Below are 16,853 nucleotides of genomic sequence, written 5' to 3'. Positions count from 1 at the left end.
ATTACTATAACATCTATGCTACAGTTTTCGTGCTACAGTCCAAAAACATAGAGGAAACCTACCCAGCTTGTGGACAGACTGGCCCTGAATGGTGTCTGTGGTAGGGGCATTGGCCTTACCAATGTGTGTAAATATATAGTTATATATGTGTGTATATATATATATATATATATATATATATATATATATATCTCCATAAAAACTAGTGAAAACAACTGACATTTGTGGCTGGCATTTCGATTTCAACTGCTGACTGAATTAAAGGAGCAGAATGCCTCCACACTGAATAATAACCACGTACAGCACTGCAGACATGGATACACTCATAATTGTTCTTCATGGTAACGCTCCTCTATTTGCAATTACTTTGTGAAGGAGCCAATGATTTCATGAATAGATGAAAGCTTTAAATTAACCGATGTGAAAATCTTTATTCTCAAATCCTGCATCTCTTCACAGTCAGGAGCCAATTTGCTCACTGTACAGTGCAATGTCCTGTCCCTGCTGCACAAGACTTCAGAATAAAATCATGGGAGTTTTGGCTGAATCGGTTATGTAGTCTCATTAAACGTTAGATGCTAACAATGGAACGCTGACAGCGGGGTCTGCATCTGTTGACATCCTAGGTGGTAAAGCAAAGATCTGGATGCCAAGCACAACAGGGAACAAAGTAAGATGCTTGAGAGGATCTGAAATGCCCCAAGCTGATCAGTCAGATTTTATATTAATCCAACAGTTGTCTTACAAAGAAAAACAATGATTCTAAAAGCATGCAATAGGAAAATGTAATGATCTCTAAAGGTAAAGTGACTATGTTGCATTTATTGTTGCATCCACCTTGTTTGAAGTGAATCCCAACAAGCATTTGCCATTAGTACTGTATATATTCTGACTCTTTTTGAATGTCTATTTTATTTTATTTTTCCAAATGTAAATCTAAGCTCTATCTAAATACACAGGTAAAATACATGTATAAGAATGCTTTTAATTGTCAAATGATTTATTCTTCTGTTCATCCTGCCCTGAGATTTACACAGTTCTGCCACACAACACAGCCTATCTGGGAGAGCGCAAACATGATTTTTGTCTGCTTCGTTTAGGTGACATTTACATGTCCTGTCCCTAGCCCTGCCTGTGATTGGATATTGAAAAGAAATGCAGAGAACTGAGAACTTATTTCTCTGTCACTCCTATCTCCCACTCTATAAGTATGCTAGCACTTAAAAACATAGCTGATTGGCTCCTTGTGCATCTTCTCTCTTACTCCCAAATTGAACTCTGCAGTACAGGAATTGCAATAGGCAGATAAGTTGAATTCATGTACTTACACTGCTTGTAAAAATACATTTATTGATGCACTAGGAAACACATGTCTGCATTTATTTGTGTTCTATCTCTCCCAATGTTTAATTTTAATTATAATAGGAGGTTATACAGAGGACAAGATCTACTGCTACAGTGAACTACCATTGCAATCATATTGTAACATTTACTTTAAGTCTTCAGGAACCTCCAAAATATCTGGGGGCTTATTGTGGGTCTGGATCCATAAAGTAGGTACTTCTGTGACACAGAATTTAGTTTGCATTATATTACAGACAGAATGTTCCTGTGCTGATGTGTACGACCTATCAATAAAATCTTGAGTTTTGTGGCTATCACCCAAAGAATCTTGGCTTACTTATAGGTGTAATAAACAGATTCATCTAGACAGTAAAAATGCTCCTTAATACTTTTTGCTCACGCTAAAGGTGCGTACACACTTCCAATTTTTATCGTTCCAATCGAACGACGAACGATCGATTGGGCAAAAAATCGTTCGTTAAAAAGTAACCAATGACGCCGACGAACGAGGAAAGTCGCTGGAAACGAACGACCGGACCGACGGATCGGATTGGACGACGATCGTTGAACATCGTTCGTGTGTACGGTCGTTCGTTGATCGTCCATGTTCAGAGCATGCGTGATGAACGAACGTCCGTTCACTTTCCTGTCGTGCACATAGTTCCTCTATCGTTCAAACGATCGTATCTATTGTGTGTACAATATCTACGAACGATCGTGTCGTTACCTCTATGTGCAGGATCGGTGCTATACGATCGTTCATATATATCGTGCAGGAACGTTCGTCGTTCGTTTTCCAACGATAATAATTGGAAGTGTGTATGTAGCTTAAGTATTTCCTTTTATCTGTGTAATTAGAGTGCTTTATGAATAGGGCTTTTACATCTCCTATTCTGTAATAATTTACTTTAATGACCTAAAGCTATTTCTGTTGTATTTTTTGTTGCTGTTTAGGTCAATAGTAGTCAGCTTCTTGGTCACAGGCTTTCTTCTTTCTCAAATGCAATCCCTTAGCAGCAGGGAATATGATGTGTAAACCCTTCTTGGGGACAACTAACATAAATGCCTATGAATGCTGCTGAGCATGTTGGCTTTGTATAAATATTACAAGTAACAAAAATTGCTCTTCTCATTTCAGAATTCTCCCAGGAAAATCCCCACAGGATGTGATCCCAGCATTATGACTCTTCTCGGAGGGGAAAATTCAGACTATGACTATAGTGCGCTAAGTTGCGCCTCTGACACCTCATTCAATCACAACTTCTTCACAGAAACTGAATCTTTAAAAGGAATATTTTACAAAAGGGCTAAGCTCATACAGCCAGGGGAGGACCTCTTTAAAAGTGTCCACCCAGATGACCGTAAGCACCATGCCATTATTAATGTTGGTGGAATTAGGTACCTGCTTCCATGGACCACTTTGGAGGAGTTTCCATTGACACGGCTAGGACAGCTAAAGTTGTGCAACAACTTTGATGAAATTCTGAGTATTTGTGATGATTATGATGTGACTTGCAATGAGTTTTTCTTTGATCGCAATCCTGGAGCCTTCAGGACTATTTTGACATTTCTGCGTGTAGGAAAACTGCGACTCCTGCGAGAGATGTGTGCACTTTCCTTCCAGGAGGAGCTTCTCTATTGGGGGATTGAGGAGAACAGTCTGGAGTGGTGCTGTAAAAGGCGATACATTCAAAAGATGGAGGAGTTTGCTGAACTCAACCTCCGGGAGGATGAGCTGATCGAAAATGACAACAATTCTGAGCCAGAGGATGAGAGTCGGTTTGACATGTGCATGCGACACCTCAGGGACATGGTGGAGAAACCGCAGTCTGGACTTCCAGGAAAAATTTTTGCTTGCTTATCGGTTTTATTTGTGACAATCACAGCAGTGAACCTCTCCATTAGCACTATGCCAGAATTGCGGGAAGAGGAGGAAAAAGTAAGAACTTTTGCCGATTTAGAAATTTACAATTCCATTAGAAATTACTGCTTTTAATAAAATGTGGGTAATCCCACAACACATTGCAAGATTATTAAATGTTTAAATGATTTTAGTGAGAATACTTAATAGGAAACAATCTTTAGCAATATACAATCAGAGTTTCACTAAAAGGCACCATACTAAAAAAAAAAATGAACAAAGGTTTCAATCAGCCCCTACCTAAAGTGGGCCAAAAAATATTGTATTTAGTATGACCACTAAGGAGGAAAATGAAGAAGTGGGTTGTCTCAAAAAATATAGTTTTTTTAGAACAACAGTCCAATAATGCCAGCCTATGTGTTTCCTATTTTTAATTTTGTATTAGGCATAACTCCAAAACAACTTGTGCTGGAATAGAGACGTAGAGTCGTGGTCATCAGAAAATTGTATGATGTTCAAGCACAATCCAATCATCCCACAATGAGCCTGATTTATTAAAGCTCTCCATGATTGGTGATGATAGACTGGAGACCCTGGGTAATCCAACAAACCTGGAATGGATTTCTTTAAAATCACTTGCTATTAGTTGTCAAATCTTTCCATGTTTTCTGGATCACCCAAGTCCTCCCATGATAGTCTATCATCGCCAGGCTTTGAGAGCTTTAATAAATCAGACCCAATGTGTTTTGGATTGAATTCAGTTTGAAACAAGAATGGCCTGGTCATATGAGTGTGAGAACATGAGTTGGGATGGACATGCTGCATATAATCCCGCCACTGGATTTTCTCATGGAAAATGGGTTTAGAATGCTTAAACTCGGCCCAAAGTGCATTAATCCATAGGATTTTACTTTATATACACTTTATCCTTACTGACTCGTTGCTGTAAGTTTATAATATTTTAGGGATGCATAAAGTGCTGACATGTTCCACAACACAATCCAGGAAACACTGAACCTTTTTTGCCAGACTCTGCCACGTTACACAGTAATGAATTTAACCACTATCTTGTTTTATATTGTTGGAGAAAATCAAAACACACGCATGACAGCTACATATACAAGGAGAGGGCATCAAAAGTCTTTATGGATAACAATAGGACTGAATTTGGGATCCAATTATTGGGGATTTACTGGGCTTCTACACATTCCTTTTTTAATTTTATCTTGCTTGCATGAATGAGTCTGTCTTAGATCAGTTACTGTTGAAACTGCTGTATTTTCCAAACACAGCAAATTAGTTTTAAATATTTTGTTCAGTCTTGGGTAATAAGTCTCCACAAACTGTACTGCATGGCCATTTTCAATGCCAAAGCTTGATTAGGGTTATTGGCAGATCTGCACCGTAGAGAAAGGCTTTAGCTCAGCGGATGTTCCCTTCCTCTCTGGCTTAACCAGACAATCACAATTAATCACACTGTACAGAGTACAAAAAAATCATCATTTATTGCCTGAATGTAAACTAGAGCCATCTGTCTTTAATTAATTGAAAAAACAAAGCTGTATAGCCAATGTTAAACCAGTGTACTGTTACCTGGAAAGAGAGTGTACAACAGTGTTCTACATCATTCTTAGGTCATCTTCCCACATAAAGGATTTTCCTTTTTGTTCCACTTTTCTCATTGAGTCCACACATGTCCCTACATGCTCAATTTGTGCAGACATCATGTAATGTTTGGTTGCATTTTACCAAAAATAAAAAAGCTGGAATAAAAGATCATGGTGGTAGGGGTGCCAACTGAGTTGTGCCACAAGAGCCTTTGCTGCCAGGCACTTTTCTGAGAAATGGTATGAGGAAATCATTACAATCGCTATCCAATACAGTGCTTATGTAGGATAAAAAATCTTAAATCTGATAGGACAGAGAGCTGTGAAATTGCAGCAAAGTTAGGGGTCAGTGGTTGCTGTTGTAGGTAGTTGGGAACTTTTGCCTGGAACTTGGGAACGTTCCATTCTGAATAACTTTACTTATGACTCAAAGTAATCCTAAACTGTTCTATTTTCTGTTGTTTTGGAAAATCGAGTTTGACAACCTCTGTAATATATAAAGTAGAGTTACTTACTATTATACTGTGATGTGTGAGTATATCATCTATTTCTAGCTTCCTAGGTTCCTGATCTTTATCACTATGGGTCTTCTTTTTAATTAATTCTTCACACTGGGACAAACACATTATTTATAATTGCCTAAGTTGAACTTTTAATGTGCTTCAATGATTGTTTTATTCAGAGTTAATGGGCCAGCGATGTCTTTTATTCCACAAGGTGAAATTATGCTTCATCGTGAGAGTTTTTTTTTAATTTATTGATATTTATATATACACACACACAATTTTGAAATATTTGATGATTCCACCTATCAAAATATCTTCAGTTGCAAATTGTTTATAAGTTTCCTTATTTAAAGGAAAAAAATTTTAAAAGATCAATTTCAACTTCAACTTTCAGACAGATGGCCTCACTTAAGCAAACTTTGATATGATGCAGAATTCCTAGTTGACTCAATGACTACAAGCTGCCCAGATCCTGAAGTAGCAAGCAGCCCCAAACCATAACATTTCCATCACCATGGTTTACCGTTGGTAAGAGGTTCTTCTGACACATTGTCTTCAGTTTGCACCAAACATGTCTACTGTTAATGGTAGCCAATATTAGCCAAGTAAAAAAATTATTTGACTGATCATTTCCCTATATTTTCAATGACAAAATGTATGCCTTGGCATTATGTTTATTGTGTTTTTCAAATTTAGTTTTGTATGCCATATAGGTTAAGGTAGGGCAATCTCTTTGGAGTGTAAATGAATGCCCTTTCACGCCAACTGCTGCTGGAGTTAGCAGCAGACTCCACAATAAAAATTTGGGGTTCTTGGAAACTTTTTTTAGCATCAACCTGTCAGCCCTTGACTAAATTTGTGGGCCTGTAGAGTCCGGGACAATTAGCAGTTGTTTGAAAAGAAAGTTATTTCTGAGGACCTTATAGGGTGCTTCTGATCACGGCATATTGGTACTACACATGATATGATGACATGATAGATATGTGAAATTTTAGGAAGACGGGTTACACCTGAACACTTCTTAAAGAGGCTCTAATCACTGACAACTAATCTGGAACAATTTCAGGGTCCTTTCACTTGTGACAACTTTTTTATCAGACAAAATATGACAATATGATCAACTAAATTAAACAATTGATATTGACCTGTAAAGCCTTCTTAAAAGTCCACATTAACATTACCTGGTTTTATTTTCTCATTGGATATCAATGCCATTGTTCCATGCATTGTACTGATAGGCACTGTAAGCTGTAACTTTCTTACAATCATTATATATTTCTCAGATTACTTCTTGCTAACAGTTCTGGCTTCAGTTCTCCATAGCAGTCGGTGAGATCTGAATCCTTGGCAAAAATGGCTCCTTGGCACCTCAACATGCAACAACAAAGGCAATTGATCCAGACAAATACTCCTAGAGTGGCACTTACATCCTTCCCTTATTTCTATAACATATTGAGCCTGTTTTTTAAAGCTGTCCAAAACTGGAGAAGATAGAGTATCATGGGTGAATCTGAGTTATCCAGCAAACCTAAAATGGATTTGGGCCAGGGTCGAAAACAGTTGCCAACTAATAGCACATGATTTTTAAGAAATCAATTCCAAGTTTGCTGGATCACTTAGGTTCACCCATGATAGTCTATCTTCTCCAGACTTGGAGAGCTTAATTTAAATTAGATCCATTGCGTCTCAAAGACAGGATGTGAAAGGAAATAGGACCTAGCCAGTTAAAAAAAAGGAGAGTGGCAGAAGTGTACAATTTACATCAAGAATACAGGTCAAATTTAAATTCTAATACTCACACTGTGTTTTATTTTGTTTTCCAGGGGCAATGCTCCACCATGTGCTACAACATCTTTATTGTGGAGTCAGTCTGCGTGGGCTGGTTCTCCCTGGAATTTGCTTTGCGTTTCATCCAGGCACCCAGCAAGTTTGCCTTCCTGCGGCAACCACTGAACCTCATAGACATTGTGGCAATCCTGCCCTACTACATCACGCTGGTCGTGGACAACACTTCAGTGGGACAGAAAAAATCAGGAACTGGAAACATCTACTTGGACAAAGTAGGCCTTGTGCTACGTATACTTCGTGCCTTGAGGATCCTGTATGTGATGCGTCTGGCTCGGCACTCTTTAGGGTTACAGACTCTGGGCCTTACTGCTCGCCGCTGCACCCGTGAGTTTGGCCTGTTGCTTCTCTTTCTCTGTGTAGCCATAGCCCTTTTTGCCCCATTGCTTTACCTAATTGAGAATGAGATGGCAGACTCGCAAGAGTTCACAAGCATCCCCGCTTGCTACTGGTGGGCTGTTATCACCATGACAACAGTAGGGTATGGTGACATGGTACCCAGGAGTATACCTGGCCAGGTGGTGGCGCTGAGCAGCATCCTAAGTGGAATTTTGCTTATGGCTTTCCCGGTGACCTCAATCTTCCACACTTTTTCCCGATCCTACATTGAGCTAAAGCAGGAGCAGGAGAGACTTATTTGCAGGAGGGCACAGCTGCTGATGAAAAGCAAGTCGGAGCTAAGCAATAACTTACAAGGAAGTGACATACTGTTTGGAAGCATGTCTTCTGATGCAAAAGACTGAGAGGGAATGACAGCCTGGACATTACTGGTTAAATGGACTTGTCTACCTACTTAAATGAAGTGGTACCCTAAATTATAAAACTGAGTATCAACATACTGAGCTAAAAATACATATCCTCTAGAGCAGAATTGATGGAGCATTGGAAGTACACATCTTTTTGAAGAATAACTCTGTAGAAAATAATACTATGGAGTCAGCTATGAAATCATTGACAGAGTTATGCCACCAGCAGCCTGAATGTACTGCAGGATTATTTAGGAAATATGAGTATAATTTGAGACTCTCAGAAGATAAAATGTAGAAATAGAAATAAATATGAAATTTAGGAAAACTGAAAAGAGTATGGTCTTGTGGAGGATTGCCTTAGTCTAATCTGTGCACAAGCATCCATTGGAGGTGAAGTGTGGTTGGAGCAGTGTCGGTGGGTGGTCATATTGTAACAGTATTTGAGGTGCTAAGACTTGCAGAGGTTACAAAGTTAGACTGGGGGACATTATAAAGCTGAATCAGATACACTGGAAAAGTTCATTTGGTGCCCTATTACTGCTCAGTGGCAGTTTTATAGATTGAACCCAGTAAATCTCAAAATTGAAGGACATTTTTACAAGGTAGGCCTGTAAGCAAATGTCTAATGCAGGGGTTGGCAAACTCCGGCCTTTAGGCCAGATACGGCATAGCCAGTAGTCCGTTCCGGCCTAACGCCCCCCCTGGTCGATCGGGCCTAATCCTGACCGGCAGAGGTCGGCAACCTGTGGCTCCGGAGCTGCATGTAGGGGTAAGGGGACATTCCATCTCCACCGTATACATTGTGGAGAAGAGGGATTTCCCTTCAGGGGCATTCCTGGTGGGGGCAGAGCCATCACACGGCTACTAGAGAGAGAGTCTGGCCTAGTGCGCCTTCTTGACCTCCTAAAATGGCCTAGTAGCCAAAAAAGTTTGCTGACCCCTGGTCTAATGCATCACATGGCCTTTGTTGAACCACTGACAAAAAAAACTTTTTCTGCAGTTTGAGTCCTTCAGATTTATTTACAGACACATTCCCAATGGAACATTGCTTGAAGTTTTATTCTTTACCAGAACCTCCAGTACCACGTACTATGGCCCGCCAAGTAAAAGCTATGTTGTATGGAAGTCCATTTTTCTAAAGTAGATTTGCATTCACTTTCCCGCAAACTTTTTCTGACATCTCCCCGATTGTACTTTGTACCCTTAAAATGGTAACATGTAGTTATAAGTCCCACAACTCCTGCTTGTAGTGAAGCCCCATAGTCAAATGTGTTCAAATGAAAATTAGATTGTTTCTATTAGCAAACAGGTTTTATATTTTCTTGTTCTAGTCTGCCCTTGAATACTTTGGATGGTAGATATGGCCAGACTAAGATCAGCACTGGATTTCTGCATAGGCCATGGTAATGCCACAAAGCCACCCACTCATCATGTTGCCGAGTCAGTACCGCACTCCTATGTATATTGGAGGTAGTAGACTACCACAATATGATCATTATTGCTGTTCCTATATAGTCTGTACAATACTGTACTTCACTTGGGTACAGTTCACCCAGCCTGGTTCTGTATACTTAGAACCAAACTGCTAGCAGAGCAGCGCAACAGATTGCCTTACTCTTCTAGTCACCAGATCCGGGTAAGCAGGCATTTTATTCATTTCATATCTTAGACTTGGTATACTTTGTGTAGAAATGACATCTTAGGACATGACATGATGCAGTGTCATACTAAAGGTAGCCAGCTAATGGGGTAGTGAGGAAATAGCATAAGACAGTGTTCTTAGGGGGCAGGAAGTATAAATATGATATACTTACTCTAAGACACTTTATTAAAATACTCAATATGTTTTATCAATCATGTAGTGTGTTGATTAAAGACCACCAGCACACAGTTCCACTGAAATAAACCTTGTATATGTAGTATTTGGTGTTAGTCTCTCGAGGCAAGTTATGTAAAGCCAGGTAAAACTCGACTGACTTCACAAGGAAACATGAATAGGCTGTCTCTTATTTCTGAGTAGTCAAGATTATTCTGCAGCATGTATTTCCAAAATTCCATAGCTAAGCACGGCATGGCAAATAACACTGATACCTTGCAAGTGTTAGAACTATCTAACAAGTTGCCCAGAAAACCCTTTACTGCTGCTAGAAATGCCATACTGTGGTCATGACAAGTAATGTCCTCTAACTACAACCAATTGTTAAAAAAAAAAAAAAAAAAAAAAGGAAACCATTTTTGATCAGAGACTCTCTGAGCAGTCAATAGCTTTAATATAGCATATTTTTTTGTTCCAAGACATAGAATCCTACTGCATAAAAATATATATCATATTTTTGCCATAAATGTTTTTATTTATAAGAGATTATTTGTAAACAGATGTACATATGTGGTAACCAAGACCGTGTTAAATAAAGTGGTAAAAAATGAATGCATTTTTGTGCTGTGTATGTAAATATTTCACCCTGGGTGGTCAGAATGCAAAGCAGTATAGGGAAGGGTACTGTTGGGCTGCAATATAATTTCCTTTTGAACATCCTGCGGAGCCGCTCCTCAGTACACAGGCCTCCATATGGAGGATTAGAAGCCAGAGTGAGTCATTTGAAAACACAGATGTTCTCTAACTGGTTAGCAGGGGGATTGGAATGTTTGTGACAATTGCGGCAATAAGGGGAATGTTTGTTTCACCAGATTGAAGGGGGCTTTGTGCTACAAGAAATGGTTTTCAAACGTTGCAATGAAATACTTTCAGCACTATTAAAGTGGAACTGCAGTTCCCTTAGAGAGCAGGGAAGGTTTATTTCTGTCTCTTTTTGGAAGTCTTACCCTCATCCTTGGCCCAGAAACAGCACAAAGAGAAATAAGCACTGTCTTAGGAAATATGAAGAAAAATCTCCTATTCACTATAGATAATTGGTGCTAATTAAGTGGCCAAATACACTTGGCACAAGAAGTGATGTCATTTGTCCGGAGGGCACTGTGTGACACTTTTCAATAAACAATTTTAGGGAAAGTATGATTTGCCTGGGTTTCAAATAATTTATGGTGTTCCTCCAAAATTCAATGGCTCTGATCTTGAATCATGTATTTTGTGGCCAATGAAATCATCGTGCCCAGGGACGGATGGGAGGGCGGACGGCGACGCGGAGAGTCCCCCTTGCCGCTCACAGAGGGCAAGAAGAGCAATAGGTCTGAGTGAACAGCGATGAGGTCAAATTCCCCGGCCACCTAACAGTTCCAGAAGGTCGTGCTCCCGGGGCGGTTAGTCCCCTGGGGTGTCCCCCGTGCCAAAAACGCACACGGAACAAATGGGAGGGCAGACGACGTTGCGCAGAGTCCCCCTTGCCAACCTCAGAAGGCGAGAAGAGTGATAGGTCCGATGAAGCCAAATGGCGATGAGGTCAAATTTGCAGGCCCCAGCACCTGACGGTTCCAGGAGGACGTGCTTCGGGGGTAGTTAGTCCCCTGGGGTGTCCCCTGTGCCAAAAACGCACGCAGGACGGATGGGGGGGGGGGGGGCGTCGACACGCAAAGTCTTCAAAAGTCTTTATTGATGGTAAGTGCTGATGTCAACAAAAATCAGAGCTGCAAAGGTTTATAAACAAATTAGGTTAAAAAAAAAGTTCTAAATATGTCTGTGGAAAGGGACACAAATGCTCATGAGAAATTTCTCTCTTGTTAGGAAAGGGGGCCTGTGGAATAATTTATGTAGCAGCAGATAACTTTCATTACCATATGATTGTACAATGTTTCTACAATGAACTCTGAAAAAGAGCAAGTTTGTGCAATCCTAATCAAAACAGTTACTCCATGTACTGTATCTGTGAAGAAGCAACGTTGTCACTGTAGGACATAACTATATAACACCGGAGGAGGTGTACTGTAGTCCACAGAAGAGCACTAAGAAGATGCGTAACATTTGAGGTTTAGGTTTATTGCGCAGAAAGTTAAAAATACACAGGGATAGCTGGTGGGATTACATGGAGTTATGTTTTATGCAATGGTAATCTGTCATAGGAATGAGCCTTTTTGAAATCTTTTACTTGAACCTTGCTACCGTATCCAAATGATTGCTTGAATTTAACAAAACACCTGGAAACATTAATTCTGAATCATGAATCCAATGTGGAACATGGAAGCAAACTGAAAGCTTTTTCCTAACACAATTGGTACAATAGCTGATAAATTACATCAAGCTATTTAGCACAAAAATTATAAACAAAAGATTTGTTTTTCCAGTATTATTGAAAAATCCCCATGTGCAGACATATTAAGTGGTATTGACCTTCTGACAGTTTTTAATTCATTTAGCCCATGCATGGGATATTTACTGCATGCAAAATATTTTAATTAAACATGGCACCACACCTGAGCTGCTGTAACTTGTGAGGTTGGCCCTATTCATTACAGAAATGGACAGAAATGTGTGCAGTATTTGTGAATTAGACTTTCAAAGGACAAAAAAGCAAACCTGTCATCAACAAATCAAATATGAAATAACAATTGTATATACAGCAAGAACCCTCCAACCTTATAAATGACATGTAGCAGTGCTTCTGTTGGCTGTCAAGATGTGCATGCAGTCTTATTTGATAATCAGGCTCTGTGTACATGTATAAGATACACTTGTTTGCTCCTATGACCTTCCACAATGCATCACTCATTGAGTAGACACACTTGCTGGTGAAATTATGTCCTGCAGCATGCATGCAAAAATCAGCTTAGGATAATGTCAGTATTAGCATAGGTGCTTTGACATGGCATGCAGTTACATAGTCAAGTTGAGGGAAAAAAAACAATCAAGCACTTTTGGGAGATCAGTAAATGAAGTCTTGGAGAACTTGGGGAATGGTTTTTGTTTTAGATACCAGTGTAGGCAAGATCACACAAGAGCTTTTTTTTATCAGCATGATTATATTGAAAAATGCAGAATTATTATTCTTCACTGGACTGATTATCCCTGCATCCGCTCAATGTAGAAGTCAATGGAAAGCGCTTTTCTTCTGACAAGCACAATTTATTGGGGAAATGTTCTCTTATCTGACAAGGCTACAAACCCATAGAAGTCTGTGAACCACAAACGTGCCTGCAATGAATTGTCTCTGTCACAGGATTTTGAAAAACCGTGACACATATTTTATTAGCATATAAAACAAATTGTCGATTACCTGTACAGCTTATTTATGTTCCATTTTATGAAACACAAATATTGCTGCCATCTTGTGGTCATTGTAAAAACTGCAATGTGAGCAAACAAGACAGACACTAATGTTTCACATAAAATACAAGTAAAACGGAATAGAGGAGATTTGGCTTTAAGGTATTTTTCCACCCTCTCCTCCTTTCTTGTTATGACTGAACGATTATAGTGTGTATATATATCAGGAAATAGGGCAGGGTTGTCAAACTCAAATACACAGTGGGCAAAAATTAAAAACTTCAAAGTCGCGGGCCAAACTTGAAACTGAAATAGCACTGCTACTACAATTCCCTACGTCAAGAAAACAGTCCAATGCGGGGCTACGCATAGGCAGAGAAGCCGCTGGTCTATAGATGCGAGTGATGCCGCTACAATTCCCAGCATTACTTGCATATATAAAACAGTCCAATGTGGGGCCACGCATAGGCTGCTGGTCTATAGACATGAGTGATGCTGGGAATTGTAGTAGCGGCGGTATTTCAATGCAGTGGTGGGCCAGCAGCAATTCATAATTAGGATTCCTTTGGGGGCCAAAAGAAAAACACATTGTGGCCCCTGAAATCGGGAGTAAATAAAAAGAAAAGTCAGGAAAAAAATTTTAATGTGTCTCAGTGACAGAAGAAAGATATTAAAGTATCATGAAAATGAAAACTAGGGAGGGAGGCCTGAATATAGTAATATCTGAGGAACCACCAGCATGAGGAAGGAGGACACAACTGCTCCCAACAACCAAGTCTTTTGCACCGATAAAGAGCACAAGAATCCTCTTCAACCTGACAGACTGGCATCTGTTGTTGAGATCTTCCAAATGATGAGTGTCACAGATTGGCAGCAAGGCAACTAGAATAGTTGGTCATCCTTAAGTGCTGGTTAATAAAGCTTGTACACAACCAGGCCCCGCTCATCTGGTAAATCAACCTCATAGTTTAAGCTGTGTTAAATCAAACAACCCCTCATACATTATTCCTGAATTTTGCCCCAATCCTATATACCTGTGTGTTCCTGCCTTTCCTGTGCCCTTGCCTTCAGGAGCTTTTGTGTCTTCCATGAATCCCTTTATCCTGCTTCAATGGTTCTGATTACACTGCTCACACTATCTCTAGTTGCTCATAGCAGTTTTGCAAAGCCAGCTTGCTACTGAACCTTTCATCCTACAGCCACCCTCGGTCACATTGGACTATATATTATCCTCTTGGATGTTATTTGTTTAAATTAAAAGATACTATTCTAGACCTGGGCAGCTTTCTGCTTGAAGATTCTGTTGGGATCCTTGAACCTTTAGCCTGTGTATGACTAAAGCAGTGTGCACCCCAAGCAGTTCAACCAAATGTTAAGCTTGTTTCTAAAGAGGGTGAATAGCCCTTGTTTCCCTAGTCTGAGAGTCAGCCTCCTGTCCAGCCCAACTCTTCTGAGTTCTGGAGTGGCAGCTCCTAGTAATGAGCAGCAGGACCCTGATTGCCCTGCTTCCCATTTGCAGCGCCCTCATCCTCCAGCTTTTCAGTCTCATTACTCTGATGATCTTTGACTTCAAAGTTCCTGTATCCTCACCCTCCAGTTTCCAAGTTCAATCACCCAATTCTCTGGCTCCTATATTACAACAATGTAATACACTCACCTCTGAGACACATATGGCCTCTGGTTTTTCAAGTTTAAACATTTCTGTTGCTGGGGACTCCTCAGTCAGTTGCTTCTGTATTAGAGACTGGGTCAAATAAATTCCCAATCAGAGTCCTAATCTGGTTCTTCTATCATGGAAACAGTCTTTTCAGTACATACATTCGTTGTGCCTGAACTTAAAGCGTACCTAAACTCAGACATTTCACTTTACGTAAAAGGGTAGACAACCCTTTTATGTAAAGTAAAAATTCAGTTTATTTGATTTTTAGGTGCAGCACCCTTTTTTTTTATTAAAGCCCTGGTGGATTTCGCACCTGGGTCGGGTGACGTAGGAAGAAGAACCCTGAAGAAGAGGGCAAGATGGCGGTGCCCAGAGCACTGGCTTGGAGACGGATGCTGGGACGACGCGAGACACGATGGAAGACACCTCTGGACTAATCAATTGCGCTGCAAGATTGAAGGTAAGTGGATTTTTTTTTAGTTTTCAGCATTTTTCCTCTTTAAGACTTTTTCAGTGTGAAACTCACTACTGACTTTGCTAGTCCCACAATCATCTGATTATTTGCCTTAACATGCCTACCTGGTGCTTTAGTGTTCTCCCACTTTCTCGAGAACCTGCAAGTGTCTTACTCACCTGACAACCTGTTAGCCAAATTTTTGGGTATCTTTTCTGTTGCTGAGTAGCCCATGTTTCATCCAGATACCTTGTTCTGTCCCAGCATGTCCATATGCTACTTTTGTCCAAGTGAATCCAGATTCCTCCTTTGTCTAGATTTGCTTAGGTGTTGCTTCTCTTCAGGCAAACTCTAAGCTGTGCAAAAGTAAGCTCTGATGTTGTCTACAGTCTATAATGCTGGGGATTGCTTCAGCAGGATAGATTTTGAGGGGTTCTTGGAGGTACACTGGGTTTTCAATATGTTCTTCTGTGCCCCACAACTCGTGAGTTATCTTTAAATCTCAGGGGAACTGTTTAGCCTTGGTCTCCAGTGGGAATTAATCTGCTGCAGTGAATATTTAGGCTCTATTTAGTGGGTTCTGATCTTTGTGGGCTTAGTTTTGCTGGGCAATTTTCTGTAGCTTTCAAATCCTCTGGGTATCACTGATCGGACTGTGGTTCTCTTGGATTTCAATATGGTGATATAGTCTTTTAGTATTTTAAACCTGGTGGGTCGCTTCATCCAATACAGTTTTGTTCTTTTGTTAAAGAATCTTGATATACAAAATTAACAATATTGACAAACAAAATGCTTTTTTTTTGCCTGGGAAATATGGGTAATATTAGGAGCCAGTCCAAGGAGATGCTGTCCCTCAAAAGATATTTGTAGAAAGGTTCCACTGTCCATCGTTTTGACCGAATTGTTTTATACATACACACCGATGGAAGGTACAAACAAGAAATAAGATGGGAGACTGATAACAAACCATCACAAATTGTTGCAACTGGTAATGTACAGACACGGGCTTCACATGCTCAACAAGCAGTAGTTTGATCCAAAGCAATTTTTTACAAAACAAAAGTTTGCCAATATAAAGCCATGTCCAGAGTTGGGTGCAGGATGGGAATGGTCAGCAAAAACTCTAGAAAGGGCAGCTACTCTGCCTCCACCCACCTTAACTTCCAGATTTTTTTACAGACCCGCGCCTGGTTTGCTAATATCTTTATTGTATAGCCTGCTCAATGCAAATGTCAGCAAGGACATATGTAAAGATATGACAATTCAGAGGGGTGCTAGAAAAAAGGTACTGGGAGCCTATTATGCATAATTATGGCTATGAGAAACTATATTTATTGTCTTGATTTTATATTAAAATATCTTTACACAACAAATTCTTATAATCAACCTTTGCTTATGTTGTTCAAAGAAATAGGTACCATTTACCGACTCCACTCCAGCGAAGAAGTGTTAACCATGATTAAGCTCCAAGTCATGACCTGGACAATATCTCACTTTGATATTACACTAAAAGCACTAAATGTGAAAGCAAAGGAAATGATCTGTATTGCATGAATCTGAGGAAGCAAAGGGGAAGTTAGTAAATTCAGCTGTAAATTGTTGCTTACAAAAAACTTTCTTTTCCTTCCCAGCCACTGAGCAGAGCTGAGGGAGAGCTGCTGAAAAGTGATAA

The 16,853-nt window shown here is 39.9% G+C and overlaps 1 protein-coding gene across 1 annotated transcript; it reads left to right on the top strand.

The window, feature by feature from the left end:
- The first annotated feature begins 2,437 nt into the window (after positions 1 to 2,437).
- On the top strand, positions 2,438 to 10,340 carry KCNG1 (potassium voltage-gated channel modifier subfamily G member 1). Its single transcript, XM_072414155.1, has 2 exons — positions 2,438 to 3,283; positions 7,142 to 10,340. Exons 1-2 carry the CDS (start codon positions 2,525 to 2,527, stop codon positions 7,904 to 7,906), a joined length of 1,524 nt encoding a protein of 507 aa, XP_072270256.1. The 5' UTR covers positions 2,438 to 2,524; the 3' UTR covers positions 7,907 to 10,340.
- The last annotated feature ends 6,513 nt before the right edge of the window (positions 10,341 to 16,853 follow it).

The sequence above is a fragment of the Pyxicephalus adspersus genome, chromosome 6, assembly GCF_032062135.1.
Source record: "Pyxicephalus adspersus chromosome 6, UCB_Pads_2.0, whole genome shotgun sequence".
Taxonomy (NCBI): Eukaryota; Metazoa; Chordata; class Amphibia; order Anura; family Pyxicephalidae; genus Pyxicephalus; species Pyxicephalus adspersus.
Note: the sequence above shows the minus strand (reverse complement) of the source record. Positions and strands in the feature narration are given on the sequence as shown.